The sequence below is a fragment of the Dendropsophus ebraccatus genome, chromosome 10 (assembly GCF_027789765.1).
Source record: "Dendropsophus ebraccatus isolate aDenEbr1 chromosome 10, aDenEbr1.pat, whole genome shotgun sequence".
In the NCBI taxonomy this organism is placed as follows: domain Eukaryota; kingdom Metazoa; phylum Chordata; class Amphibia; order Anura; family Hylidae; genus Dendropsophus; species Dendropsophus ebraccatus.
In genome coordinates this window covers 58,077,546-58,104,897 of record NC_091463.1, presented here as the reverse complement: position 1 = coordinate 58,104,897, position 27,352 = coordinate 58,077,546, and the positions used below count along the sequence as shown (strand labels likewise).

General features: G+C 44.6%; 1 protein-coding gene across 1 annotated transcript; it reads left to right on the top strand.

Annotated features, from left to right (window-relative positions):
* The first annotated feature begins 5,306 nt into the window (after positions 1-5,306).
* Positions 5,307-26,720, top strand: UBE2A (ubiquitin conjugating enzyme E2 A). The gene is made up of 6 exons (XM_069942854.1): positions 5,307-5,572; positions 5,683-5,763; positions 14,388-14,413; positions 23,497-23,586; positions 24,964-25,052; positions 25,146-26,720. Exons 1-6 carry the CDS (start codon positions 5,529-5,531, stop codon positions 25,272-25,274), a joined length of 459 nt encoding a protein of 152 aa, XP_069798955.1. The 5' UTR covers positions 5,307-5,528; the 3' UTR covers positions 25,275-26,720.
* Positions 26,721-27,352: the final 632 nt, after the last annotated feature.

Genomic DNA, 27,352 nt, shown 5'->3' with positions numbered 1-27,352 from the left:
ATTTTGTACAAAACAGCTTCTCCTTTGTCAAGTATAGCAAAAGTCTATGACCGGACTAGAGATAAGCAAATTTACAGTAATAACAAAGCAAAGTGCAATGAGCCTGCTGCCTTTTAACTGAGTGCCATTTTATGAGGCTCCTCCCCGGGTACTGGGAAAAGTTGGATCCAGTTATGGGAAATGTCTCCCAGATTCCCATTACTAAATTTAGCTTTTCCCAGTACCCAGGGAGGAGCGGCAGTTAAGTGGCAGCAGGCTGATGAGTAGATTGCCAAGATAACTAATCGCTTTGCTTCCTTATTGCTGTCAATTCGCTCATCTCTAGTCAGGACTTTAACTTGGCCAAACCGTTGGAATGCCAAATGTTGTCTTGCTGCATGACCTACTTTCTATTAAGCTCAGACAGATGTCCTGGCATTTTCCTTTTCTGGCATAATTCATTATTCATCCAGGCCCTGATACAGCAAAACATGCCCAAACCTTGATACAACTACTTCTGTGTTTTACATACTGTATGTGGTTTCCTATGGCTCTCTTGCGTAACCAGGTGATCTTTAAAGGAGAAGTCCGGCCAAAATTAATTTTTGATATGTTGTTACTTATGAAAAGTTATACAAATTTCTAATGTACATTAATTATGGGAAATGCACATATACTGCTATTTCCCTTAATTTATTAGATCAGGAAGTGTTAGAAATATCTCTGAAGAAGTGACGTCACGACCCAGGGTGTAATTCCTATGGAGTGTCCAGCAGGGGGCGCTCTCTATATAGAAGTCTATGGGACTTTATTGTTTCTATGGGTTTCTATGTAATGTAATGTAGTGTACAGTGCTTTATTGAATGAATACATCTATGGAATACTTTGGGGAGCAAGTGTCCTTGCTCCCCAAAGTATTGCATAAATGTATTCATTCAATACATTCAATACACAGTAAGCCCGCCGATCCGCCGCATTTCCGCCGAATTTCCGCCGCATTCCCGCCGATCCGCCACACGCTGATCCGCCGCATTCCCGCCGATCCGGACCATATACATTGAACTACAGCTCCCATCATCTGCTTCTAGTATGAACAGGTGATGGGAGCTGTAGCTGGGTAATGGATATGACATGCCGCCGGGCGCAGGGGGGAGCCGCTCAGTACACAGGAGCGCTCCCCCCTCCTCCTCCTCCTTCCGGGATAACTTCCGCCTATACCAATGCTGAGTCCCTGCCTGGCCGCCGCTCTCCGCTCACATATACCGGCTCCCGGCATCAGCGCGGACACCAGGATGCATCGGGAGCCGGTATGTATGGGGGGGAGAGCGGAGAGCGGCGGCCAGGCAGGGACTAAGCAGTGCTATAGGCGGAAGTGATCACGGAAGGAGGAGGAGGAGGGGGGAGAGCTGCTGTGTACTGAGCGGCTCCCCCCTGCGCCCGGCGGCATGTCATATCCATTACCCAGCTACAGCTCCCATCACCTGTTCATACTATAAGCAGATGATGGGAGCTGTAGTTCAATGTATATGGTCCGGATCGGCGGGAATGCGGCGGATCAGCGTGTGGCGGATCGGCGGGAATGCGGCGGATCGGCGGGCTTACTGTGTATTGAATGTATTGAATGAATACATTTATGCAATACTTTGGGGAGCAAGGACACTTGCTCCCCAAAGTATTCCATAGATGTATTCATTCAATAAAGCACTGTACACTACATTACATTACATAGAAACCCATAGAAACAATAAAGTCCCATAGACTTCTATATAGAGAGCGCCCCCTGCTGGACACTCCATAGGAATTACACCCTGGGTCGTGACGTCACTTCTTCAGAGATATTTCTAACACTTCCTGATCTACTAAATTAAGGGAAATAGCTCTATATGTGCATTTCCCATAATTAATGTACATTAGAAATTTGTATAACTTTTCATAAGTAACAACATATCAAAAATTAATTTTGGCCGGACTTCTCCTTTAACAGACTGCAGCAATGCTCTTTTTGGAGAGCAGTGACTTTCTCCTTGCAGTCCTGCCATGCCCTCCTTTGTTCTGTGCTTCTTATGGTGGACTCACTAACAATGACATTAGATAATGTGAGAAAGGCCTTTAGGCTATCTTGGGTTGCTTTGTGACTAGGGTTCCTATCTGCATTATGCTCATCAGGCTGTCCGCTTTGAAGTCTGCTCCACTCCCTGCTGCTCCTCTCTGGGTGCTGGGAAAAGATGGATCCTGTCCTGAAAAAACTTCGCCCAGTTCCCAGGACTAGATCCATCTTTTTCCAGCACCCAGGGAGGAGTGGCACGGAGCAGAGCAGCCCACAGCTGTAGATTCATTCATCTCTATTGTGAGGTTGTGGACTATTATAAACTTTGCTCTTGGCCTGGTCTCTGTTGATTGACCACCCCTGGGGAGGGTAATAGTGGTCTGTGTCATGATACACTTCAAGAAACATGTGTTTAATAGATCCCTGTTATTTAAATAAAACAGGTCACCCATTCACACCTGATTGTCATCTCATAGACTGAATGTACCTGACTCTAATTTCACCTTCAAATTCTCTGGCTGTGTTAAGGCTGTGTTACCACATTCCGAACACATTTCAAACATAGAAACCACACCCCTGTCTACTCCCCAATAGCCACGCGATGTAAAAAGGATTATCGGATTATTAACATCATATGGATATTGGTTTCGTCTGCGTTCGTGTTTTCGTAATTTCATTACAGTACTGTCACAGTACCTCAGTGTTTTCATGTAAATGCCGCAGTAGCGCAACAGTGCTGCAATGAAACTGCAATTTTTGAACATAGTTTAAGGGTGCCTTCACACGTACCGGATCCGCAGCGGATTTCATGCTGCGAGTTTGCAGCGAAATCCACTTCGTGGTAGTGTGAATTTTCATTTTGATTATTCATTGCGAGTATGTAACCCGGCCCCTTTAACCCCCAGCAGCATACATTACCTGCTCGGCACAGCGACTGCTTGTGAGGCTCCCAGTTTCCGTTGGTACCCATCAGCCAATCAGTGCACGTCAGCACTGACTGACTGAGCGGCATCGATGGGAGCCGGGAGCCTCACATGCAGCCGTGGCGACAAGCAGGTAATCTATGCTGTGGGCTGCGGGCGGCAGGGGGTTAAAGGGCCCTGTGCTCCCTGATGTCCTGCTAGCTTTATCCTGCTCCCTGCAGTGTCTGAAGTGAAAAGCCTTTCAGCCAATCCCTGGGACAATGTGGCAGCCTGTGATTGGCTGAGCCGCCTGTCACTGTGGGGAGTGGGTCACAGCTAGCAGGACATCAGGGAGCACAGAGAATTATGTATAAGTTTATTTATTTATTTTTTAACACTATTACACATAGTCCATGATTTTAGGTCCGGACCAAAAGATACAATCAGCCAATGATCCTTTTTTATAGGCTGATCATTGTCTTTATTACATGGAGCGATGATCTGCGGAATAAGCCTGATTCAGCCAAGTATTGCTCTGTGTAATAGGGCCCTTATTGCAACTAGGAATGGTCCGAACCGAGTTCGGTTCAGGTTCGTACCAACCCGAACTCTCAGTAATGATTCCCGCTGTCTGCCCGCTTCGTGGAGAGGGTGGATACAGCGGGAGGACCGCCTGGAAAACTGGGATACAGCCATAGCCATAGGCTGTATCCCAGTTTTCCAGGCGGTCCTCCCGCTGTATCCACCCACTGCACAGAGCGGGCAGACAGCGGGAATCTGATGCCGAGCGTTCAAGTTCATACGAACCCGAACCTTGGCCGGTTCGGACCATCCCTAATTGCAACCATGGCTGGAAGCTTAAAGGGACCCTGTCACTTTGAAGTTGCAGTCCAATCTGCAGGCATGGGCACGGAATTTCAGAGTTTGCATGAAATTAGCCGCTGATTCCGCTTCAGCCCCTAAAATATGAACACAGCATTGTCCCATAGTGTTTAATTGGATTTGTGCTCTGTTGTTCATACGGCAGAATCTCTGTGCGGCATCTTCTACCACAGATCCGCTTTCCGCTTGAAGAATTGACATTTCAATTCTTTGGGCCGATTCCACTGCTAGAGGAACCCTATAAATGGCAGTGGGGCTTGAATTCTGCTTGCAATCCTCTTGAATTCTGCTCCTATTCTGCCAGAGCAGAATAGGGGTGGGTTCACACTGAGGAATTCTTGCGGATAAATTCTGCGGAATTCTGTCGCCTGTACGCGTGGTTGGCCGCGCGCCTTTCCGCCGGCTCCATGGACGCCATTCTATGCACGGGCAAATTCTGCATTCTGCCGAAAGAATCAACACGTCAGTTCTTTCGGCGGAATGCGGAGTCAGCCGGCCCATAGAATGGTGTCTATGGAGCCGCCGGAAAGGCGCGCGGCCGTGCGTGCATACAGGTGACGGAAATCCGCAGAATTTATCTCCTCAGTGTGAACCCACCCTAGGTGTGGAATTTCAAGCAGAAACCGTTCCTCTTTAATTCCTCAGTGTGAACATACCCTTATAAAGCAGGAGGAGCTGAGCAGATTAATATACTGTATAGTTGTGTAAGAAAACATTCTGACACTGGCATTTCCATATTTCTGTTGTCATTAAAATGGTAAACCAAATATGGCGGCTGTGCTGGACCCATCATATGATTCTGGCACCTATCACAACTTCCCACACATTAGTATAAAGTGTATTGGGTCCTGATGAAGCCAATGGCTTGTTCTGCTTATCTGATCATAAGAATGCAGCCGTATTATACCCATGTGAACATGGCCCAAGGCTGTAACATATGCGTGAAGTGTAATTTCACAGTTAAATTTCCTCGAACATATCTTATAGGGTCTAGTAAAAATATTTCAGGTTATTAGAGATAGGAGAACATGATGCTTCAGCTCTTTTATCTTATTTGTGTTCTTCTCATGATTGAATGACTGGTAGAAATACACAAGAGATCTGGTATTTAGGTTTATTTCAGTGTATAGATAGTACACAGGATAAAAGGAACAGAAAACGTCACGGTCTGCACAGAGACAAAACGTAAATCATTCTCGATGGGCGGTGACGAATGACGTCATACTGGTGGAGCAGCTGTTTAGATGACAACACTATGTGGATGGTACCAAACGTGCAACAGGGGATATGGTGTTTTAATCGATATTACCTTATTATTTTACTTACCATGTCACTCTTATTGATATTTCAATCATCGTAAAACTATTTTTCGTATGTTATTATGAATACGCAGCTGTCAAAGCTTTGCTTGAATATTCAGACGCTCATTATGTAAAAATAGACCACTCCTGTCCAAAATGGTTTCGCCCGAAGCGCAGGACTTGTTTTTCTTTCTGTTGCCGTGCAATCATAGATCCCTCCGCCAGGGTCGGCAGCTCCCGGAAGAGAGGTTAGGCTCCTGCCGCCGGCCTTGCTGCGCCTTCTTTTTGGTTACCGGGGCAGATTTCCGGCATATTTCGGGCGAGGGGCGGCTAGAGTCCGGCGAAAAGGTCGAGTTTACTTCCCCCTCCCGGTATTTTCACAGCCTCTATTCTATTTATTTCCGGAAACAACGACAAATGTCAACTCCAGCGAGACGGCGCCTCATGAGAGATTTTAAAAGGTAAGTGGGGACTATATAATGGCGTCTCCGTGTGAGGAGTGAGCCGGGGGCGGGGGAGGCTGTGCTTGTGTCACCCCAAACTCATGCTGTGTCCCCGGATGTCTCCACAGGCTTCAAGAGGATCCCCCCGCAGGAGTGAGTGGCGCCCCCTCCGAGAACAACATCATGGTGTGGAATGCAGTTATATTCGGGTAAGGCTCCGCCCCTCCCATGTGGGGGACCCCAACCACTGCCTGGTCACGGGGGAGACCTCCAGGTAATGGCCGCTGTGCGGGGCAGGGGCCAGGGCTGTCACCCTGAGGGAGGCCGGGGCACACCTGCTGGGGAGGGTCCATCATCATCCATCATAGCATGGAGGACACCATAGTGACAACCTGACCCATTTTTATATTTATAAATTTTATATATATATATATATATATATATATATATATATATATATATATATATATATATATATATATACTAATGGTGCCAAAGCTGTATACACAGACAGTAATGGTGCCGTAGTTGTATATACATACTGGCGGAGAGAGGATATACAAACAGTAATGGTGCCATAGCTTTGTATCCATACTGACTGGCTGTAACCACAAAAGATAAACACACAGTAATGGTGCCGTAGCTATACTGGCGGAGAGAGGATATACAGACAGTAATGGTGCCATAGCTGTATATCCCCACAGGTGAACAGTGACTATAGCCATGTAGGATGCACAGACAGTAATGGTCCCATAGCTGTATATTCCTACTGGCGGAGAGGATATACAGACAGTAATGGTGCCTTAGCTATACTGGCGGAGAGAGGATATACAGACAGTAATGGTGCCGTAGCTATACTGGCGGAGAGAGGATATACAGACAGTAATGGTGCCGTAGCTATACTGGCGGAGAGAGGATATACAGACAGTAATGGTGCCGTAGCTATACTGGCGGAGAGAGGATATACAGACAGTAATGGTGCCGTAGCTATACTGGCGGAGAGAGGATATACAAACAGTAATGGTGCCATAGCTTTGTATCCATACTGACTGGCTGTAACCACAAAAGATAAACAGACAGTAATGGTGCCATAGCTGTATACAGGCTGACAGTGGCTGTTACCACATAGGATGTACAGACAGTAATGGTGCCGTAGCTGTATTTAGGCTGACAGTGGCTATAGCCACATAGGATGTACAGACAGTAATGGTGCTGTGGCTGTATACCTCTGCAGTTTACCGGTGGCCATAACCATATAGTCTGTTCAGACCATAATGGTGCCACAGCTGTATCCCCCTACAGACAGAGGGTACTATTACACGGAACGATAATCGGCCGAATCAACCCTATCTGGCCGATTGTCGTTTTGTGTTATAAAGACAGCCGATGATCGTTGCCATTGGCTAATCATTGATATAGGTTCTAACCTATAATCGTCGGGCGCCGACCGCACATCGCTACGTGTAATAGCGGTGCGTGGCCGACGATATGAAAAGAATACATACCTATCCAGGTTGCAGGGCTCCTATTCGTCTGAGCTTCTCACCGGGTCCCACGCACTCCAGCTTCACAGCGGCCTGTCTCAGCTGACAGGCCGCTCAGCCAACCACAGGCCGGGACCGCCGCGGCCAGTAATTGGCTGAGCAGCCTGTCAGCTGAGACAAGCTGCTGTGAGGCTGGAGCGCACGGGACCCAGGGAGAAGCACAGAGGAAGAGGACCCCTGCAACCTGGATAGGTATGTATACAGTTTAAGTAAAGGCTGCAAGGACATTGGTATCAATGGCCAATGCTGCCCTTGTTAAACAATTATCCGCAAGTGTAATAGGCCCAGTAAACGAGCGCCGATCTAGCAGATCGGCGCTCCTTTAGAGGTATTATCGGGCCCCCATCGGCCCGTGTAATGCCACCCTGACAGTGGCCAAAACCACACAGGACGTACACACAGACAGGTATTGTATGTGCACTGATGAGATTATAGAAAACCCCAATCTATTCAGTCACCTGTATAGTTGATATTAAACAACTGACACTGTTACATGTAATACGATAAAATCATACAGACGATGCCTCTGAATGACTGTTCTCATTAAATGGCGCCCTGGGTTTAGTAGTAAATTTCTGGATGACAGATATACTTTACACTTGTATGGGTCTGACCACTAGGATCACCACTTATGCAGAGAACGAAAGTTTCTCAGTGCTCATTGTGGTATGCTACTGGGACCACTTCTTATTGGACTGACAGGTTGGGTTTAGCCATGTCTATAAATCCCATAGAGTGATAACCACACATGCGTACTACTGCTTCATTCACAAAGGGCACTTGTTAGGCCTCATTCACACATCCGTAGTGCTTCACGGAGCTTTACGTTCACACATCATTACCCTAGCGATCCGTGCCACAAAAAAACGGCCACATTACAACATGTCAGTTTTTTTGAGGCACGGATCACTGCCCCGTATACATGTACGGATGTGAGAACGGGGCCATAGGATAACATTGGTTCCATGTTCTGTCTGCAATTGTGGACAGAACAACGGATGTGTGAAAGTCTCCATCCTCTGGATTGGTGGAGCTCCCAATGGACCCACAGCGATCACACACAAAATGTGTGATGCTTTTAGTGGCGAACACCTATAAATCATAATTCCCATATACATAATTCCCATATACATAACAATCTAAGAAAAGGCATAGGTTGCTCAGCAAAGTATATCAGTGTTCTAGTTGACCTTTGTTTTTTGGTGTGCCATGACATGCTTTATACAGTCCTCATTTGTAGAGCTGAGTTCACATACACTTGGTTGTTGGCTGCAGTATATGTGCTAGATCAATAACCATCCCATGCAGGATTTGTTTTTTTTTGTTTTTTTAGGAGCAACTGTTTCAGAACACATATAGGTCCAATGCCATTTTTTGTGTGTGTGTTTTTTTTTCAGGCTATGGGCTCCTGGATGGAACCCTAGGTGCAATAAATCCAGTTTGTTTCATCTAGTGTTCCCATTTAGGATGCTTCTGGATTGCTGCCATATGATACCTTCTGTGTCCTATAATCTCTTAAGATTCCAAGTACTACCTTAGTTCAGTCTCTGATACAAATGTAAATTGTTCTTAGAGTAGATATAAACATTTAAAGGATTTTCCAAGACTTTGAAAAATCCCCCTAATCTGCTAGACCTGTGAAAAAAGGGGAAAAGAAATTCAGTGTCACATGGTTACAAGCTTGTCACAATATACAAGCAGCATCAATAGGGCAGGTGAGGTGCAGAACACGGGTACTTCTTATTATATTTCATTATTATGGATTATCCACATGTTGCCCAGACATGTCAAAAGTTTTATAGGTACTCTGTCCTGAGACCTGCAACGATATATAGATCAATTCCCCAGCCCGCAGTTCTGTCCTGAGACCTGCTAGAGTTATAGCTCAATTCCTTAGCTGGCCACCCAATTCTACTGATAGCAGGTGAATGGTTACACAGACTATGAGCCAGTCTCTTGCTATCAGTCAGGACAGCTGGCGATTGGGTAATGAAGCTCTTGGCCATGCGCTTCATCTGGCTATAACTCTCTTTCACATATCGTGTTTAAAAGTATGCACAAATGACAGTGACTCTTTAGGCTAGTCACAAATTATGTCCACTACGTCCAGCCTCCTATTGAATGTATGTTGGCACAAAGTATGAGACTGCATGACTATACTATAGTGTTTGTGGTTTATAACCATGCAAATGCATAGCAACAGATTTATCATGGAATCTGGGAACAATCTGTTGTGTAACTAGGCCTGAGACTATATAGAAAATGAGTGATACTTATGCAGCAGCCAGCAAGTTAAATCTGGAGCCCCTTTACATTTACAGTTTTTTCTGGCGTATAAGACAACTTTTTAACCTCCAAAAATCTTTTCAGAGGTCGGGGGCCATCTTGTTTGTGGTGACCGCTATCAAAAAAAACAAAACAAAAAACTCACCTGTCACCCGTTCCCGGCAGCCGCGCATCTCCCCTCATGTTCCCGACGCAGGCAGCGTGATACAGACACACTGCCTGCACCGGAGGTCCCCGAAGCTCTCCCGGGCTGTCAGACGTCTCATAGGCTGCAGGGGGAGGTTTGGGGGAATGGCAGAGGCTTCGGGGACTTCCGCCACCTCTGACATTTTCCTGAAGCTTTCCCGGCAGCCAGGGTCGTCTTACTGTCCATTATTTTGATCATAAAATAAGGTAACCACTGCTTACACTCATTGGCCATTCCTGTTGATGAAGTGGTCATCGTACTCATCACTAAACTTCACAAAATTTTCAGTGCCCTTGTTGGAATTCATGAGTAACCTTCCTGTTTATATGGCCGTCTATTACACATCATGCTTCATACACTGGTGTGTAGTGCACGTGCTACTGGGGATACATAAGCATTGTTCTGTGTTATCCTATGTGTTCTGGCGCCCCATTGTGCTAGAGAAGTGAACTGGGTGGGATTAAGACTCTTTATTCAGTCATGTTTCTATCCAGAAATAGAATCTGGTCAGAAGAACAATGAAAAATATTTTCCAAAGGGGTTTTCTGCTTTTCCCTGACTGGATCAAGTCTTGGAGTTGTACATGTAAATCACTACAGATCACATGTTATATCAGTCATTTCTAGTACTGCCAGTATTCTGTTATATGAAAGAATAGAGCCACTCAGTGTTTGTCAGCAAATGGCCTGTCCCGCCAAAATTGTGGTTTTATGATGCCAGAGCCTTTGTGCACTTTACCGCTGGTTCTTGTGTCTGTATTTGCTCCAGGCTGGTATTGATCTCACAGTAATGATGCCCTCCTCCAGACATCCAAATAAACTATTGAGTGTTTGGCAGATGCAGGATGTGGGATTTATACTGGAGGTCTGATCTGTGCTGTTTGCTTAGAGTGGCCAAATATGTGGGGCTGCCTGTGGGTGGCGCTATCTGCTCTGTGTACCTGTAGTTTAGCACTCTGTGGGGCTGTGGTCTGAAAAACTTGGCTGATAAAATTCCTGTAGTAAAACTTTCTCTAACACTTGTTTCTGGGCAACAGCCTGAATGTATTCAAGCAGATCCCATAGAAAGAAAGCACCTGACTACATAACAGCATAACAGTATGAAACGGGAACATTAAAGGGCTGGTCTAGGTTCAGACTTTTTTTTTTCTTAGTAAAGGCACCACACCTGTCTAGAAAAATAATGTCGAAGTGAAACAAAGTGCTAAAAGTCAAGCAGCTTATTATAAGCTATGGCTACTACTCACAATATAAGTAATATATTGACAATGTCTCTTCACTTATAGTATTAAATTAGATCAGTCCTATTTTTTATATTAACTCCTGTCCTGTGATTGGATGTAATAATTATATATGTACTACATACGGTGGCTCTATATCACATCACTTAAGACTAGTGATATGTTAAATGCCTGATGTGCAGGTGCACTACATGGTACATGGGTATAGTAGGGTGAGGTCTGTAAAACAGAACTGGCTTTGTAGTTTAGAGCATTGTGGCATGGTTTGGAGAATAAGGGCACTGTCTGAGATGGATACCCTTCAGATTTAGGCTAGGTTCACACTGTGTTTCTGCTGTCTAACATATCATTTTTATGGAAAAATGGATGCAGTTGTATGCCATCTGTTAGAATCAATTTACCATTAACTTTAAAAAATCCCCCCCCCCACCCAAAAAAAAAGGGAAACTATCTGCAGGTTAGAAGCTTCCTCTTTAACCTGTCCTGATTTATTAATTTACTTGGAAAGGAGAGGTCTGTGCCTGAGCCAGGAAGGTGGATGAACATAACATGCACCTGCTTCCAGCTCTGGGGTCCACTGTCCTCTGCTCCGGGTCCTGGCTTCTTGGCCACTTCCTTAAAAGAACGGGAACCTGGGTCATGACGTGTCAGGCCCGCTCTGCCAGTCAACTGCCGTAGCAGGCCCCGGCGCTGGAGCCGGGGAGGTAGGTGCACGCTATGTTTAGCCATCTCCTCCTGGCAGTCAGAGCCTGGGCTTCTCCTTTAATAAAGTTAACTTTTCACTATGTGAGTGATACTACTTTTAGATAACTTCAGTATATAGGAGTATATCTGTATTTTTTTACCAAAACTGTTTAAAATGTTGTGCTACTGTTCTGTAATAGTGTGCTCGGAATGTGTGACTATCCCCTGATTCTTTTCTTTTAAAGCACTAGAAGCCTCCCCTTTATGCTAGGAGCTGAGACTTTGCATAAATTCTGAGCAACGACAAATGTGTTTGAAAGGCTACACCTAACAAATCCACTAGCCTCACTGTATACTTGTTCTAAAATAGAGAAGTCCCTTAATACATAAGATGTCGGCTATCATCTTATCAGTCCTGACTTCCCCATATGCTTGCATGCTTACTGTACCTGCAGGATTGTGGTAGGCATCATATGGCGAGGGTGACATGTTTACTAATTATTAGTTCCTGCCCCCTCCCCCCCCTTACTGTTCCTTATCTGTTAGTGTCTGTATGTGACAATACAGAAGGATTCATTAACCGTAACCTGCAGCTCTTGGTGTTCTGCAGGAAATGCTTCTAGATAGCAGTCCAGAATTTCTTACTTGTTCACATTACTTTGTGGCTATGCGAATCAGGAGTTTATCCATCATGCTACATACTTATATAAAATGTAACTGCTATACACCCGTGCCATGTATTCTGTTCTGTCATTATCTAATGGAGACCCCATTGCCTTGCCTTGGGTCTGTCAGGTTTCCAACATGGTGTCATGCATTTTATCAGACAAAATAGAGTAACACGTTACATGCAACTGGCATTTGATGGAACCTGCAACAGGAGTACACGTTTCAGTGCAGGTGGTATCCCAGCCTCAGTCATTACTGCATAAGAGAGGAAGAAAAAAATTAGGTTGTTAAAAGATCAGTATTGGGTAGCAAATACTTTAATCTCCCATAGCTCAGAATTATAATTGGATGGGGCTCCTATAAATGGTTGTGTGTGTATGGAAATGGGGGTCCTTCGCTGGAAAATCTACATACATTTATCCTTGCCTAAAATTGTCATCAGAAATATAAATCGAGTAAATCCTTGTATCTGTCATAGGGATGCACGATGCACCGAAAAATCGATACTACTATCGATTTTCGGGGCAAAAAAACGGTTCGGTACCAGGATTTCCTGGTATCGATACTTTGTTAAACTACAAAATAGCGTAGTTTAACAGAGTATAGTGCAGAGAACATGACAGGCGGCTACCTGAGCGCCTGTCATGTTCTCTATGTGCCACCCCTGCAAACACAGACCTGGGACACCGATCTTCCGCGCACCATGCTGCTGCCGCCGGCCGTTCCTGCCTCTCACATCGCCGCGGGGTCCCGGGTCAGTATAGCATTACAGAGCCGCGTCGGCGGCAGGAGAGGGAAGAGAGAGGCTGAGAGCTGCACCGTCCGGGGGAGAAGGCTGGAGGTGGGGGAGGCGAGGAGGAGATCTGACAGGAGGTGGGTGGCTGTGAGGTGGGAGCCGTCAGGACACTCCCGGGCCGGCATCAGCAATGTGGGGGGTGAGCAAAAGGTCGGCCTGGCTGCAACTGGGAAGGGGGAGGGGGGCGGTAGCCTGCACATTACTCTGCCGCCCGAATCCAGCTGGAATAGTGCAACTACAACCCCCATCATCCCTGATAGCTGAAGTGTATTACATGACTACAGTTCCCATCATCCCTGATAGCTGAAGTGTATTACATGACTACAGCCCCCATCATCCCTGATAGCTGAAGTGTTACATGACTACAGCCCCCATCATCCCTGATAGCTGAAGTGTGTTACATGACTACAGCCCCCATCATCCCTGATAGCTGAAGTGTATTACATGACTACAGTTCCCATCATCCCTGATAGCTGAAGTGTATTACATGACTACAGTTCCCATCATCCCTGATAGCTGAAGTGTATTACATGACTACAGTTCCCATCATCCCCCTGATAGCTGAAGTGTGTTACATGACTACAGTTCCCATCATCCCCCTGATAGCTAAAGGGTGTATCACATGACTACAGTTCCCATCATCCCCCTGATAGCTAAAAGGTGTATCACATGACTACAGTTCCCATCATCCCCCTGATAGCTAAAGGGTGTATCACATGACTACAGTTCCCATCATCCCCCTGATAGCTAAAGGGTGTATCACATGACTACAGTTCCCATCATCCCCCTGATAGCTAAAGGGTGTATCACATGACTACAGTTCCCATCATCCCCCTGATAGCTAAAAGGTGTATCACATGACTACAGTTCCCATCATCCCCCTGATAGCTAAAGGGTGTATCACATGACTACAGTTCCCATCATCCCCCTGATAGCTAAAGGGTGTATCACATGACTACAGTTCCCATCATCCCCCTGATAGCTAAAGGGTGTATCACATGACTACAGTTCCCATCATCCCCCCTGATAGCTGAAGTGTTATTGTGCATATTATAAGATTATCACCTTCCTGATGACGCACGGTAAATGGTGCAAGCGGACCACATAAAAACGTGCTACTAAATAAAACTACAGATTGCCCCATAGCCATGCAGGCTAAAAGATAAAAAAGTGTTAGGAGTGAGAATAGGGCAATTTTTTAAAGAACATTTATTTTAAATAAGGCAAAATTTAGTTTTAAAATAATATGGTCCGTACGGGCGCATCTCTATTCTTGTGGGGTTTTTTTAAATAAAATTTATTACGTATCGAATTGGTATCGAGCATTGAAAAAAAAAAAGTTGGTATTGGTATCGAACTCAAAATTCTGGTATCGTGACAACACAGATTCTGTCATATTCTAATCTTTCCCCTTTTCTCCCCAACAGACCAGAAGGAACGCCATTTGAAGATGGTGAGTACATGGAGTACCCCCTATTTAATGTTTAACACAAGCTACCTGTCTGCTTAATTTTCTAATAATAAAGTCTGTACAGTGTCAGCATGTTGTATTCCAGTGTAATGACAAACCAAAAAACAAGCCTGAAGAAAAAGAATGCTCGGCACATCCAAAAATTACACCCAAAATATACTTTATTACATATTGACAGGTAAAAACAAACAAACAAAAAAAAAGCTGTTTACAGCATTAAAAACTAACTCCGAGGAGGGAGATCAAAATAAGTCTACCCTCCAACCGAGATCCTCCACATGAATCTAGCATGTATAGAAAGTCCGATATCCCTCACTAATAACATATAAGTGTACAATACATGCATAAATACTGGTAAAAAATGAAATAACATATGAAGATCATGCATTCACAAGGTAACTGAACAAATGCAGTATCTTCATGAAGTCAGTCTTGCTGACGGAACTCGTGGGGAAGGGTATACACCGGGGTCACTCTCATCCCTCCACTTTTTACATCCTTTGGATTGTACGATACTGCATTTGTTCAGTTACCTTGTGAATGCTTGATCTTCATGTGTTTCCTTTTTTTACCAGTATTTATGCATGTATTGTACACTTATTGTTATTAGTCAGGGATATCGGACTTTCTATACATGCTAGATTCATGTGGAGGATCTCGGTTGGAGGGTACACTTATTTTGGTCTCCCTCCTCGGAGTTAGAAAAAGCTGTATACAGCATTAAAAACTTATGTGTTTTTATCTGTCAATATGTAATAAAGTATATTTTGGGTATAATTTTTGGATGTGCTGAGCATTCTTTTTCTTCAGGATTGTTTTTTGGTTTGTCTTGGCTATTCTGAAGAGCTAGCACTCCTTTTCCTTAATTTATTATTTATCCAGTGTGCGCTCACGCTTTACATGTTTTGTATTCCAGTGTATTGGCATCTCTATAGGACATGCCGAGAACTAGAAGGGTTGCCACAGTGTGCTGCATGTTGCTTTCTCCTCACAGTAATGACACTTGGTTGACTAAGCAGTTCAAAATATTCAGAGCTGTGGTAAAAGTAGCACCTTACCACAATGCCACATTTAGGAAATTTCTAGAAAGATCTTCACAGCGACATGTCCACATCACTTTATGGTCTTTGCCCTATGGATCAATCTCTGCACAAAAAAAAAATCCATAGCACATGGGTGAGGTTTGTTTAAATATCATCCACTTTGCTGATACTGTATTTCCCTTTTGCAAATCTGGATGGGAAAATCAGCAGTATTTCCATCACCTGTGAGCATTGCATAAAAGTCCCTGAATGTCAGTGAGTTCTCAGAATTGTTTGTGTGGCCCTTAAGTCCATCATCATCCTGTGAAAACAGGGGATGTTTACCTGATAATGTGCGGCTGATAACCATTATAAAAAAGGCTGCACTAAAGTGATCATCTGATCACTGCCTCTTTTACACAAACCTGGCTGATATTTGGCACATGTAAAAGAACCTTAAAGGGGTAGTGCGGCGCTAAACATTCACAAAATAACACACATTACAAACTTATACGACTATGTAATGTATGTGAATGGCCCCCTTCCCAGTGTTCCCACTCACCCATGCTAGACCCGTAAGTGTGGTGCATTATACTTACCGCTCCAGCCGTCCCTCATGCCAGCCCCCCTTTGCCGCGTCATCAGTTATGACGCGGCAGAGGGAGGCCGGCATGAGGGACGGCTGGAGCAGTTCGGCCGGCCTCCCGAAGATGACGTCATTTTCACAAGATGGCGGCAGGGGGGCGACACGAATGTGGTAAGTATAATGCACCACACTTCCGGGTCTAGCTTGGGTGGGGGGGGAACACAGGGAAGGGGGCCATTCACATACATAACACACATTACAAAGTTGTATAACTCTGTAATGTGTGTTATTTTGTGAATAAATGTTTAGCGCCACTTTACCCCTTTAAATGAGTTATCCAAGGTTATAAAAGGCACAGCTATTACTTTCTTTCAAAAACCGTGCCACCCCTGTCCCAGGTTGTGTGGTATTGCTATCCAATTCCATTCAGTGGAACTGAACTGAACTGCAAAGCCACTCTTTTAGGGCTCGTTCCCACTGAGCAAAAGCAGCTGAATTTCTGCGCTGAATCAGCGCTGAAATTTCAGCCGTTAAAATAGGTGCAGAGCTAATTTCCATTGTGTTGAATGGAAATTCTGCTCTGCAGTTCACACAGTGGAATTTCCGCACTGAACTAATCCGCTTTCCGCCAGAAGAATGAACATGTTCATTCTTCCGCTAGCGGAAGCCTATACAAATCAATGGGGCTCTGATTTTCTGTTTCAGCGCGGATTCAGCGCGGATTCAGCGCGGAATACAAGCGGAATACAAGCGGAATACAAGCGGAAATTACTCGCTGAATCAGCGCGGAAATGGGGAAAAGGGGGGGGAGGAGGATTCTAGTATATGTTCTGGTATAGTCTAGTTTACTCACCAAATACTCGCTGAATTTCAGCGCTGAATGCATGCGGATTCAGCGCGGATTCCTCGAGTATTCTGCGCTGAATTTGTCAAGAGCTGATTACGAGCTGAACACTTTCCTAGCAGAATACGCAGGGATTCTGCTTGCATTCTGCTTATATTCTGCTCGGAATTCAGCGTCAGTTGATTTCAGGCGGAAATATTTCCTTGCGTAATCCGCTCCTTTTGCTCTGTGTGAACGTAGCCTTAAACGGAGGACAGGAGAGGTGCTGTTTCTAAAGAAAAGCGGACATGCATTTTTAAGCCTTGATAACCCCTTTAAAGGGAATCTGTCAACTACAATTCATGGTGCAGACCACTGACACTGTTAGATTGCTGTTAGAGCAAGGGGACACATTGTACCTTTCAAATAATCACCTGTGCCTCTAGAATGTAGTCAAATGCATTTTTTTCTATAGTAAAAAGAGTCAAAGAGGCTTTTCCAAACTTCTGGGGGTGCAGCAATCTATAACACCACCTTACTCCACTTACCATACCTGACTCTGCTGGGACTCAATCTTCCAGGTGTCAATCATGTAGGCAGGTGGAGAAAGGAGGTATTCCAGTTTGCAGCAGATCAGGAGTTTGAGAACGTTTCTTTGACTCTTTGTACCAGAGAATAAAAACATTTTTTTGCATCCTGATAGCACGCTGGGTATGTAAAAGGTGCCATGTGTCTCCTTGACCTAACAGTCTGGATAGTGAATTAAAGCCAACAGATTACCTTTAACATTGCTTGTCTAGGTAGAGTGCTGGACTGTGTGCTTGATTGTAATGAGTGGGGCTGAAACACCTTAACCGAATTATTAGGAGCGAGAGCCACATACATCTGTCTGTGATGTATATCTTTGTGTAAGGCCCCCTTCACACGTCCGGAAAATCTGTCCGGATTTCCTATCAGGAAATCCGGACGGATTTCCGGACTCATAGGCTAACATTGGACACGGACACCCTTCCGGATTTTTCCGGAAGGGTGTCCGTTCCGGAAAATAGGACCGGATTTTTTAGATCCTGTCCTATTTTCGTCCGGAAATCCGGCACGGACGCCCCCATAGAAGTCTATGGGAGCGCCGGAATCACGGGCATTTTCCTGATGTATATCAGGAAAGTGCCCGTGATTCCGGAATGGTAGAGAGCCAGGACCTCACCACGGGGCCGACCGACCGCCCGCCCGCCCGCTCCGCTCACCCGCCCGCTCCGATCGCCCACCCGCCCGCTCCGATCGCCAGCCTGCCCGCCCGCTCCGATCACCCACCCGCCCGCTCCGCTCGCCAGCCCGCCCGCCCGCTCCGATTGCCCGCCCGCTCCGATCGCCCGCACCCCCCCCTCCCGGAAACTCACCACCGGCCCGCCGCATGCTCCGGACCTCCGACCGCTGCCGCCGCCCGGATCTCTGCACTGCACTCTGCCCGGACCTCAACCTCGCTGCCCGGACAGAGCAGGATCCAGGACAGGTGAGATTACCCCTTTAGGACTACTACTCCCACCATGCTCTGATGGAGTTGCCAGGCCATGATGGGAGTTGTAGTTCTGCAGCCTGTGGCCATCCAGGTTGCAGAAGTACAACTCCCATCATGGCTCTGCTGACAGGCCATGATGGGAGTTGTAGTTCTGCAGCCTGTGGCCATCCAGGTTGCAGAAGTACAACTCCCATCATGGCTCTGCTGACAGGCCATGATGGGAGTTGTAGTTCTGCAGACTGTGGCCATCCAGGTTGCAGAAGTACAACTCCCATCATGGCTCTGCTGGCAGGCCATAATGGGAGTTGTAGTTCTGCAGACTGTGGCCATCCAGGTTGCAGAAGTACAACTCCCATCATGGCTCTGCTGGCAGGCCATAATGGGAGTTGTAGTTCTGCAGACTGTGGCCATCCAGGTTGCAGAAGTACAACTCCCATCATGGCTCTGCTGGCAGGCCATAATGGGAGTTGTAGTTCTGCAGACTGTGGCCATCCAGGTTGCAGAAGTACAACTCCCATCATGGCTCTGCTGACAGGCCATGATGGGAGTTGTAGTTCTGCAGACTGTGGCCATCCAGGTTGCAGAAGTACAACTCCCATCATGGCTCTGCTGACAGGCCATGATGGGAGTTGTAGTTCTGCAGCCTGTGGCCATCCAGGTTGCAGAAGTACAACTCCCATCATGGCTCTGCTGACAGGCCATGATGGGAGTTGTAGTTCTGCAGCCTGTGGCCATCCAGGTTGCAGAAGTACAACTCCCATCATGGCTCTGCTGGCAGGCCATGATGGGAGTTGTAGTTCTGCAGCCTGTGGCCATCCAGGTACACTAGGGGTTGTGTGGGTACCTGTGATTTATGTTGGCATACTAGACCATCTCATCAGGAAATCCTGAAGGTTTTTCCTGATGGTTTCCTGATGGTAAAAACGGATTACTGTCAGGAAATCCTGATACTATCCTGATGACATTTGAGGTCTCCTGATCAGGATTTCCTGACAGTAAAAACTGACACGGACGTGTGAATGGGGCCTAAGATGGCCTCTTTTCCTTGCACTCAGTGGGGGAGATTTATCAGACATGGTGTAAAACGAAACTGGATCAGATTCCACCTCTCCTTTTCCCAAGAATCTGTGAGGAATAAAAGGTAGATTCTGAGCCAGTTTCACTTTACACCATGTTTGATAGATCTCCCCCAGTGTGTTCACTCTGATCAGAAGTTGGGGTGCTGGCTGACTTCACTCATCTGAAAATAAGTGCACCTTAACTTATGGAGTTGATTCAGGTTTAATGGATTTAGAACAGGTAATAAAATGAAATAACTCCTCTGACTGGCTGCCATGAGCATGTGCTTTACTATTGATCATAACCTTTTTTATGGTAATTGAAACACATTACAAAGTTATATAACTTTGTAATATGCTTCATTCACCGCTCTGCCCCTCTTCCCTATAGCTGCAATAGACCCAGAGTTCTCCTTAAACACTAAAGTCTACAATAAGTAGCCACTCGGACTACACAGGTTGTGGGTCTCCATTATATAAGCTAATGCTCTGTAGTGAACACTAATATATTCCATTGATGTAAGGAAAATGAAAGAGCAAATGTCCTACATGAAGCACACGGCATATTGGGTGTTTATTTTGGCATTTACAGGAACTGTTCCTGCAACGTGTACAAATAGTTCCTGTGCTGTGTAATAATTTCATTATTGAGGTAGATGAGTGCAAAGTATATAGCTGTAAGCTGACAGTCTACAGGAGACTTCTCCAGTAACACCTTATCTTCAGTGCTATAAAATGAAGACACAATATATGGGAGTCACAGCTAATGCGTGTGACATTTGTACCTTCAGTCCATTCTCTCCTCCTGTGTGGGTGTCTGTGCCATATGTTGTCATATTATAGAAAGCAGCAATTACACTGACCAGAGGATCCATTTCAGCTCCTTATACCCAAACATATTTTCAGTCTAAGAATAGACTGCAGCCTAGCCTGTCATATGCCCAGCTACCGTAGTTTTTTACTGGGCTCTCTACTGCCTCTGTGAGTGTATGGTCCTTGACGTGACAGCCTTCCTGTTAGATTTTTGCATGGCAACTAATCACAGCTCAGATTTCATCTTTTTACAAGCTTTGATATAATAAAAACTGAGCTCTTGATTTCTGTGGCAAGTACAGGCCTTTTTGGTTTCAGAACCCCCCCTTCAAATAATCATGCAATGTTGCCAGGATTATCAGCAACATTGCATGGCTATTGGGGGAGAAATGGAGCCATGGTTTCCACTGTATTGGGAATGCATTTTGAATGCTAATGTAGAAAGACATTATAACTGGCAATATAGTGTATCAATGTATTCCTTTAAGATGCACCTTCAGGGTGTGATAGGTTACCCTTAGAGCGCTCTACACTTCAGGGTGTGATAGGTTACCCTTAGAGCGCTCTACACTTCAGGGTGTGATAGGTTACCCTTAGAGCGCTCTACACTTCAGGGTGTGATAGGTTACCCTTACAGCGCTCTACACTTCAGGGTGTGATAGGTTACCCTTACAGCGCTCTACACTTCAGGGTGTGATAGGTTACCCTTACAGCGCTCTACACTTCAGGGTGTGATAGGTTACCCTTACAGCGCTCTACACTTCAGGGTGTGATAGGTTACCCTTACAGCGCTCTACACTTCAGGGTGTGATAGGTTACCCTTACAGCGCTCTACACTTCAGGGTGTGATAGGTTACCCTTACAGCGCTCTACACTTCAGGGTGTGATAGGTTACCCTTACAGCGCTCTACACTTCAGGGTGTGATAGGTTACCCTTACAGCGCTCTACACTTCAGGGTGTGATAGGTTACCCTTACAGCGCTCTACACTTCAGGGTGTGATAGGTTACCCTTACAGCGCTCTACACTTCAGGGTGTGATAGGTTACCCTTAGAGCGCTCTACACTTCAGGGTGTGATAGGTTACCCTTACAGCGCTCTACACTTCAGGGTGTGATAGGTTACCCTTACAGCGCTCTACACTTCAGGGTGTGATAGGTTACCCTTACAGCGCTCTACACTTCAGGGTGTGATAGGTTACCCTTACAGCGCTCTACACTTCAGGGTGTGATAGGTTACCCTTACAGCGCTCTACACTTCAGGGTGTGATAGGTTACCCTTACAGCGCTCTACACTTCAGGGTGTGATAGGTTACCCTTACAGCGCTCTACACTTCAGGGTGTGATAGGTTACCCTTACAGCGCTCTACACTTCAGGGTGTGATAGGTTACCCTTACAGCGCTCTACACTTCAGGGTGTGATAGGTTACCCTTACAGCGCTCTACACTTCAGGGTGTGATAGGTTACCCTTAGAGCGCTCTACACTTCAGGGTGTGATAGGTTACCCTTACAGCGCTCTACACTTCAGGGTGTGATAGGTTACCCTTACAGCGCTCTACACTTCAGGGTGTGATAGGTTACCCTTACAGCGCTCTACACTTCAGGGTTTGAGGAGTACAGTTAGGACGAGGGAGGGGGCTGAGATGCAAGGATAGTTTTGCCAAGTGATGATAGAATCCTGTAGTTTACAGAAAGCTGCACAGGACAGTCCACTTACTGTTGAACAGAAGGGTGTGTATTTTCTGTCAGACTGGGGGTCCGGTGACTCAGCTGTAATAATAAAATATTCAGATGCAGCTGGGATGAATCCGATGACACTGCAGGAATAAGTGTGCCTCATGTGGGCAGAAAAGTGCTTCTTCAATGGGGTTATCCAGACTTCAAAAAATATCTGCTGTCTAGAAACAGCACCAATCTTCTCTTCAGTTTGGGTGTTTGTTTTTTTTGTCTTTTTTGTAGCTCAGTTCCATAGAAGTAAATACGCTGAATTGTAATACCACACGTAACCTGGAGACAGGGGTTTTGCTGTTTTTGAAAGAAAGTAGCTGTGCTTTTTCTAATCCTGAATAACCCCTTTATGGTTTAAGTATTACCCAGACTCTAACCTCTTCCGGTATATGAGCATTTATAACATTTAGTTTTTTAGTGAAATGTTCTTGTACATTTCTATTTCTTACCATTGTATGAGGAATGCCCTGTGTGAAGCTGGGCCTATAGTGGCCTGATGGTGCGTGCATACATAGTCCACAGGGGATGTTAGCTATGGAACAACAAAGCTGTGCTGCAGACTGGACATGCTGACAGGACAGATGTGGTTGTGTGTGTCCTTACATCAGGGTGTCACATGTCGGCATACTGCTATACAGGGCAGCTTCAGCGCGTATGTTTCTTGTTCTTACCACCTCAGAGGGGCCGTTGTCTCTCAGTGAATTCCACATGGGCCATCTATGCTTAGAATCATGTGGTATGCCATTTAGAATGTTGCTCTAAATATGCATTGACAACTGGGTGTTACTATTCTACTTATCAAAAGGGAGCGTCCTATAGGGACCAATCGCACAGCCCCATCAGTTGACAGCTGTCAGTTCATAAACGTCTTGGAGGAATAGTACAATGCACAGTTCTCAGGGAAGATGCTCCACAATTTTTTTTCTACCTAAAGGGCCCTTGCACACTTGCCGACGCTCTCCCCCCTGCGCTCTGCTTGACATTCCGCCAGTCCCATAGACTTTATTCTATTGCCCGGCAGATTCAATCATCCTCCCAAAGAAGTGACCTGTCACTACTTTGGCCAGCCATAGAATGGAATCAATGGGACGGGCGGATAGTCAAGCGGGAGCACGCACAGTCCACCGTAGCTTATCCGCACAATTTCCTCAGTGTGCAAGGGCCCTTACAGTTCTTTACTTATACAGACAAGCCTGGTGAGCCTACATATCCTCTTATGTTCCCACTTGTAATGGCTCTAATAGCTTTATATTGGAATTGCGTCTAATATGATTCTCCATGTCATAGCTACTAGTTATTGGGTGACCCATTGACCTGGTGTGTATCACACGGCCATGTTCTGTGGTGCCGGTTATGATACTGACCATTGCTTCTGAGGTGATAATGAGTGCAAACAGGTCTTGTAAGACATCTTCAAGAAGGATTTTCTAGTTGCCATGGTAACATTGCAAATAACACATGCCTATGTATGTTGTATGTATCTGTGTTGCCTAAAGCTATTTATTTTTCTGTTCTTTGCAGGAACATTTAAACTCACAATAGAATTCACAGAAGAATATCCAAATAAACCACCCACAGTTCGATTTGTATCAAAAATGTTTCATCCCAATGGTAAGTGCTGCCTAAGGATCCCTTTCCACATTATGGGGTTCTGTAGCTGACTGTATAAATGAGCTGCCCAAATGCACTGAATGGTAGGGAAATGTCACAGTGACCACTGTCTACTGTCAGAAATTCATCTGTATATAAGCACTAGTTGTGAGGTTGCTGAAACATCTGAGGTTACCCGTTCATGGTCCGATAATTTGTTAGGAAAAGGGATAGAAAGGCCAAATATGTAATTTCCTATGCTGACCTTACACATCAGTTTAAAGGTGTTATCCAAGATTATAAAAACATAGCTGCTTTCTTCTAAAAACAGCTCCACATTAGTCAGAGTTGTGTGTAGTATTATGTATTGATAATTTACCATATAGCAATTAGTACTATATTTCCCATTCACCAACTTGAAAAAGAAAACTTCTATTTTAACATAGTCGCTAGTTATAGCCCCAGCCAAGGGTCCACATCTGCATGTAGTAGTTGTACAGTCAGTGCCTTTTCCAGTCAGCAGTGGGAATATTACTGACAATCTTTTGCTACGTATGCAAAGGTGGAACTGAGCTGTAATAAAACATAAGTTAAAGCTGTCCCCTTTCTCTCCCTACCCCCCCCCCCCCCCCACACACACACACACAATGTTTCACTACAAATGCTGTTGCATCATCATGGGGATAAGGGGTATGATGGGAAAAATGCTTCTGGGGGAAAAATCAGTTATGATTTTTAGTCTTTGAATATTTCCCTTAAACATTGGCCAAACCTGTTATATTCTTAGGGGATGTTACTGGTGCTAGAATTCTTATACATGCATGACCGAGCTGAGCCGTGCATATGTATGGAGAATGCTGCAAGAGATTGGGGAAATCACAAATTGAGGATCACAAGCATTTGGCCACCAGCAAAGATAAAAGCACTATAAGTTTATGGATACATGGGGTGTAATAAGGATATGTGGTAGAGGTACAAAGCAGTGTCCACAGCACCAAACCATGACAATGCAGTTTCCCGTCTCTGCTACATTGGGGTATACTTGTACTTGGTATTATGCTTCTGGTAAGTGGACAGGTATGCTAATCTTTGAATAGATATTTAAAAAAAAAAAATAGATCACATACAATAAGATGGGGCAATCAGTTTCACATAAGAGTTTTATATTGGGGCATCGTGTTTGAATATGGCCCTGCTATTCTAAAACAATCATTTAACTAAAAATTTCTGTCCAGATTCAGTAGTAATTCCGTTATATCCTTGAAATGTCCTACTAGAACTGTTGGCTTAACCTTTTTTAGAAACAAAAGTGCAAGGAGGGTGCCAAAATGTTGCTAGCATAATGACCTGGCAATGACTATCCATTTCTTACTTTTTGTGCTTTTACTTTCCCCTTAGTATATGCTGATGGCAGTATATGTTTGGACATTCTTCAGAATCGATGGAGTCCAACATATGATGTTTCTTCAATTTTAACCTCTATACAGGTAGGTGTAGTTGGTGTGGATGGCATACCTTACATATTTATACTAAGGCACACAATGTAAAATTCTCCTTTTTTATTTCTTCCTCTTTTGTAGTCATTGCTGGATGAACCAAATCCAAACAGTCCGGCGAACAGCCAGGCAGCTCAACTCTACCAAGAAAACAAGCGTGAATATGAAAAAAGGGTTTCCGCAATAGTGGAACAGAGTTGGCGTGACTGTTGACACTGGTCCTTGTACATGAACACTCTGATCAAGAGGAACCATATATATATATATGAAGTGTTTGAGTGATCTTCCTCTTGCTAGAATCTTTACATTTACATCAACTGCAAAATGGCTGTTGTGCTGTCACTGACTTCCTTAGCCCCAGCTGAAGCTTTTCTCCCTCCCCCCTCGGACACCTGAGAGCATTCGTGTTGAAAACAAATGTACCATACATGGGTTACTTGCAAAAGGTTTCTCTCTTTGATCCAGTCACTTACTGTTGTAGCTTAAACAAGAGCATCAACCACCGTCTGTGTGTCTGCTGAATAAGGAGTGACATGTCTGCCAACAGACACAGGCAATGGACTAGTAACACTGCTCATGTGCATGCTATTTTTTTTTTTCTCGGTTTTATCTTGCTTTATATTTTAAATGATCTTCTCATTATGGTTTTGCTGGTTGGGTAAAACATTGTTCTTAATTCAGTAGTGTTCTGTTCTGTCCCCACTCTGTAGATCTGAAACAGGCTTGTTTGTTACCATTTCCTTAATTGGTGAAATAATTTTATTTTTTTTCCCTCCCCTTAAAAAACTCACTACATGGGCAGCTGTTTTCATGCTGCTGTCTTGCACAAGGCTATGAAAGGGAATCTGTCCGCTCTATATCATGCTTAGAGATCAATTGTCAAAGAGCTGTTGCTGAGCTGCAGCATGCAAGCCTCTCTCCCCTTCCTTCCTTCCTTGGCTGACATACAGGGCTCAGTGCTGGAAGCAAAGTAGGGAGGGCTGGAGAAGGGAGGATGCATGCAGGTTTGCATGCTGCAGAATGGCAACACCTCCTCGACACTGGCTTTAATAAGTTATAGACCTGTCAGATTTCCTTTAGTCTTACCATAGTCTTATGTGGTCGTGCTTGATACATGTTGGAGGTGATCTTAAAGGTAGTTTTTTTTGAACTATTGCAAGGGGAAAGGTGGAGCTGCCTACAGTAACAAATCGTGTTGCTGCTTTTATTTTCCAAATAACCTGCAAAATGAGAGCTGGAATCTGATTGGACAACTGCTTTTATTCCAGTGTAGATGAATCTCTAGTGTGTTTTTGCGTCTAATCAGTAATGGAAGGCAAGTGTTTCCAAGGTTTGAGAAGCCCTTGTAAAGTGAGTAAGAACACATGATCACTCTTTTGTGATAAAAATCTAACACTGAAATGAAAGGTCCACTGTCTGTAGTGTGTGCATAGAGGATGCCCCTGTGTGAGCGCCCTACATAACATAGCAGAGTCGCATTGAGCAGATTCATAGATTGTTATGGAGTTTGATGAGTGTACAAAAAAGTTTGTCCTCCATTTTGCTTTCTAATTCAGTTTAGTTCTACTAAAAGAGCAAGTTCTGATATTTTCACTTTATACAAGTAACCCATGTAAAACTGTACATCCTAAACTTGTAAATAAAAAAAAAAGTAACCGATCTGTAATGTCATGGCCTATAGCTTTCCTACTCTAATTATGGGATCTTCTTTTTCTCTCTGATGGGCTGGCACATTGTTACTTGTTTACACCTACATGTGTCAGTGGTCGGGAAGTTTCTGAACTTCTTTGAAACTACAAACATTCGTATCTCATGATGAATCCAGGGAACAATTAAGTCTAGAAATGAGCTGTTTGACAACTAACTTTTTTGGCTGTTTTTCTATGGTTGTCTGTAGACGTTCTTATTACCTGGCTCAAGTCTGTCCACACAACTGGTATTGTGGCCACACGACATTTTAGTACTGTGCAGGAAACTTATCAATGGCTATCAGTGACTCCTGCTTTTTTTTTTTTTTTTTTTTTTTTTTGTACAAAAAATGAGTGTTTTGCAGAATTCTTTTTTTCTTTTTACGTTTCTTGGTAAAGGCATTGATAAATTCCCCACATCATATAATAACTTTATTAATCAGTGAAGTAAAGATAAAATGGAGTGCTTTCATATGTAATGTGGAACAGAGTCAATATTAAAAGTATTCTATTGTGCATGGTCGAATCGCACTGACACACTGATGGCCAAGTGGATCTAATTTATATAAAGATGGCAGGCTGGATCTATCTATATCTCCTGGA

What these genes read in the sequence shown, in the direction of transcription:
- UBE2A (XM_069942854.1), top strand. Translation starts at nt 5,529, where the DNA reads ATGTCAACTCCAGCGAGACGGCGCCTCATGAGAGATTTTAAAAG. An exon ending in CTCATGAGAGATTTTAAAAG is followed by an intron (nt 5,573 to 5,682) that starts GTAAGTGGGGAC and finishes ATGTCTCCACAG; the next exon opens with GCTTCAAGAGGATCCCCCCG. An exon ending in AAAAATGTTTCATCCCAATG is followed by an intron (nt 23,587 to 24,963) that starts GTAAGTGCTGCC and finishes CTTTCCCCTTAG; the next exon opens with TATATGCTGATGGCAGTATA.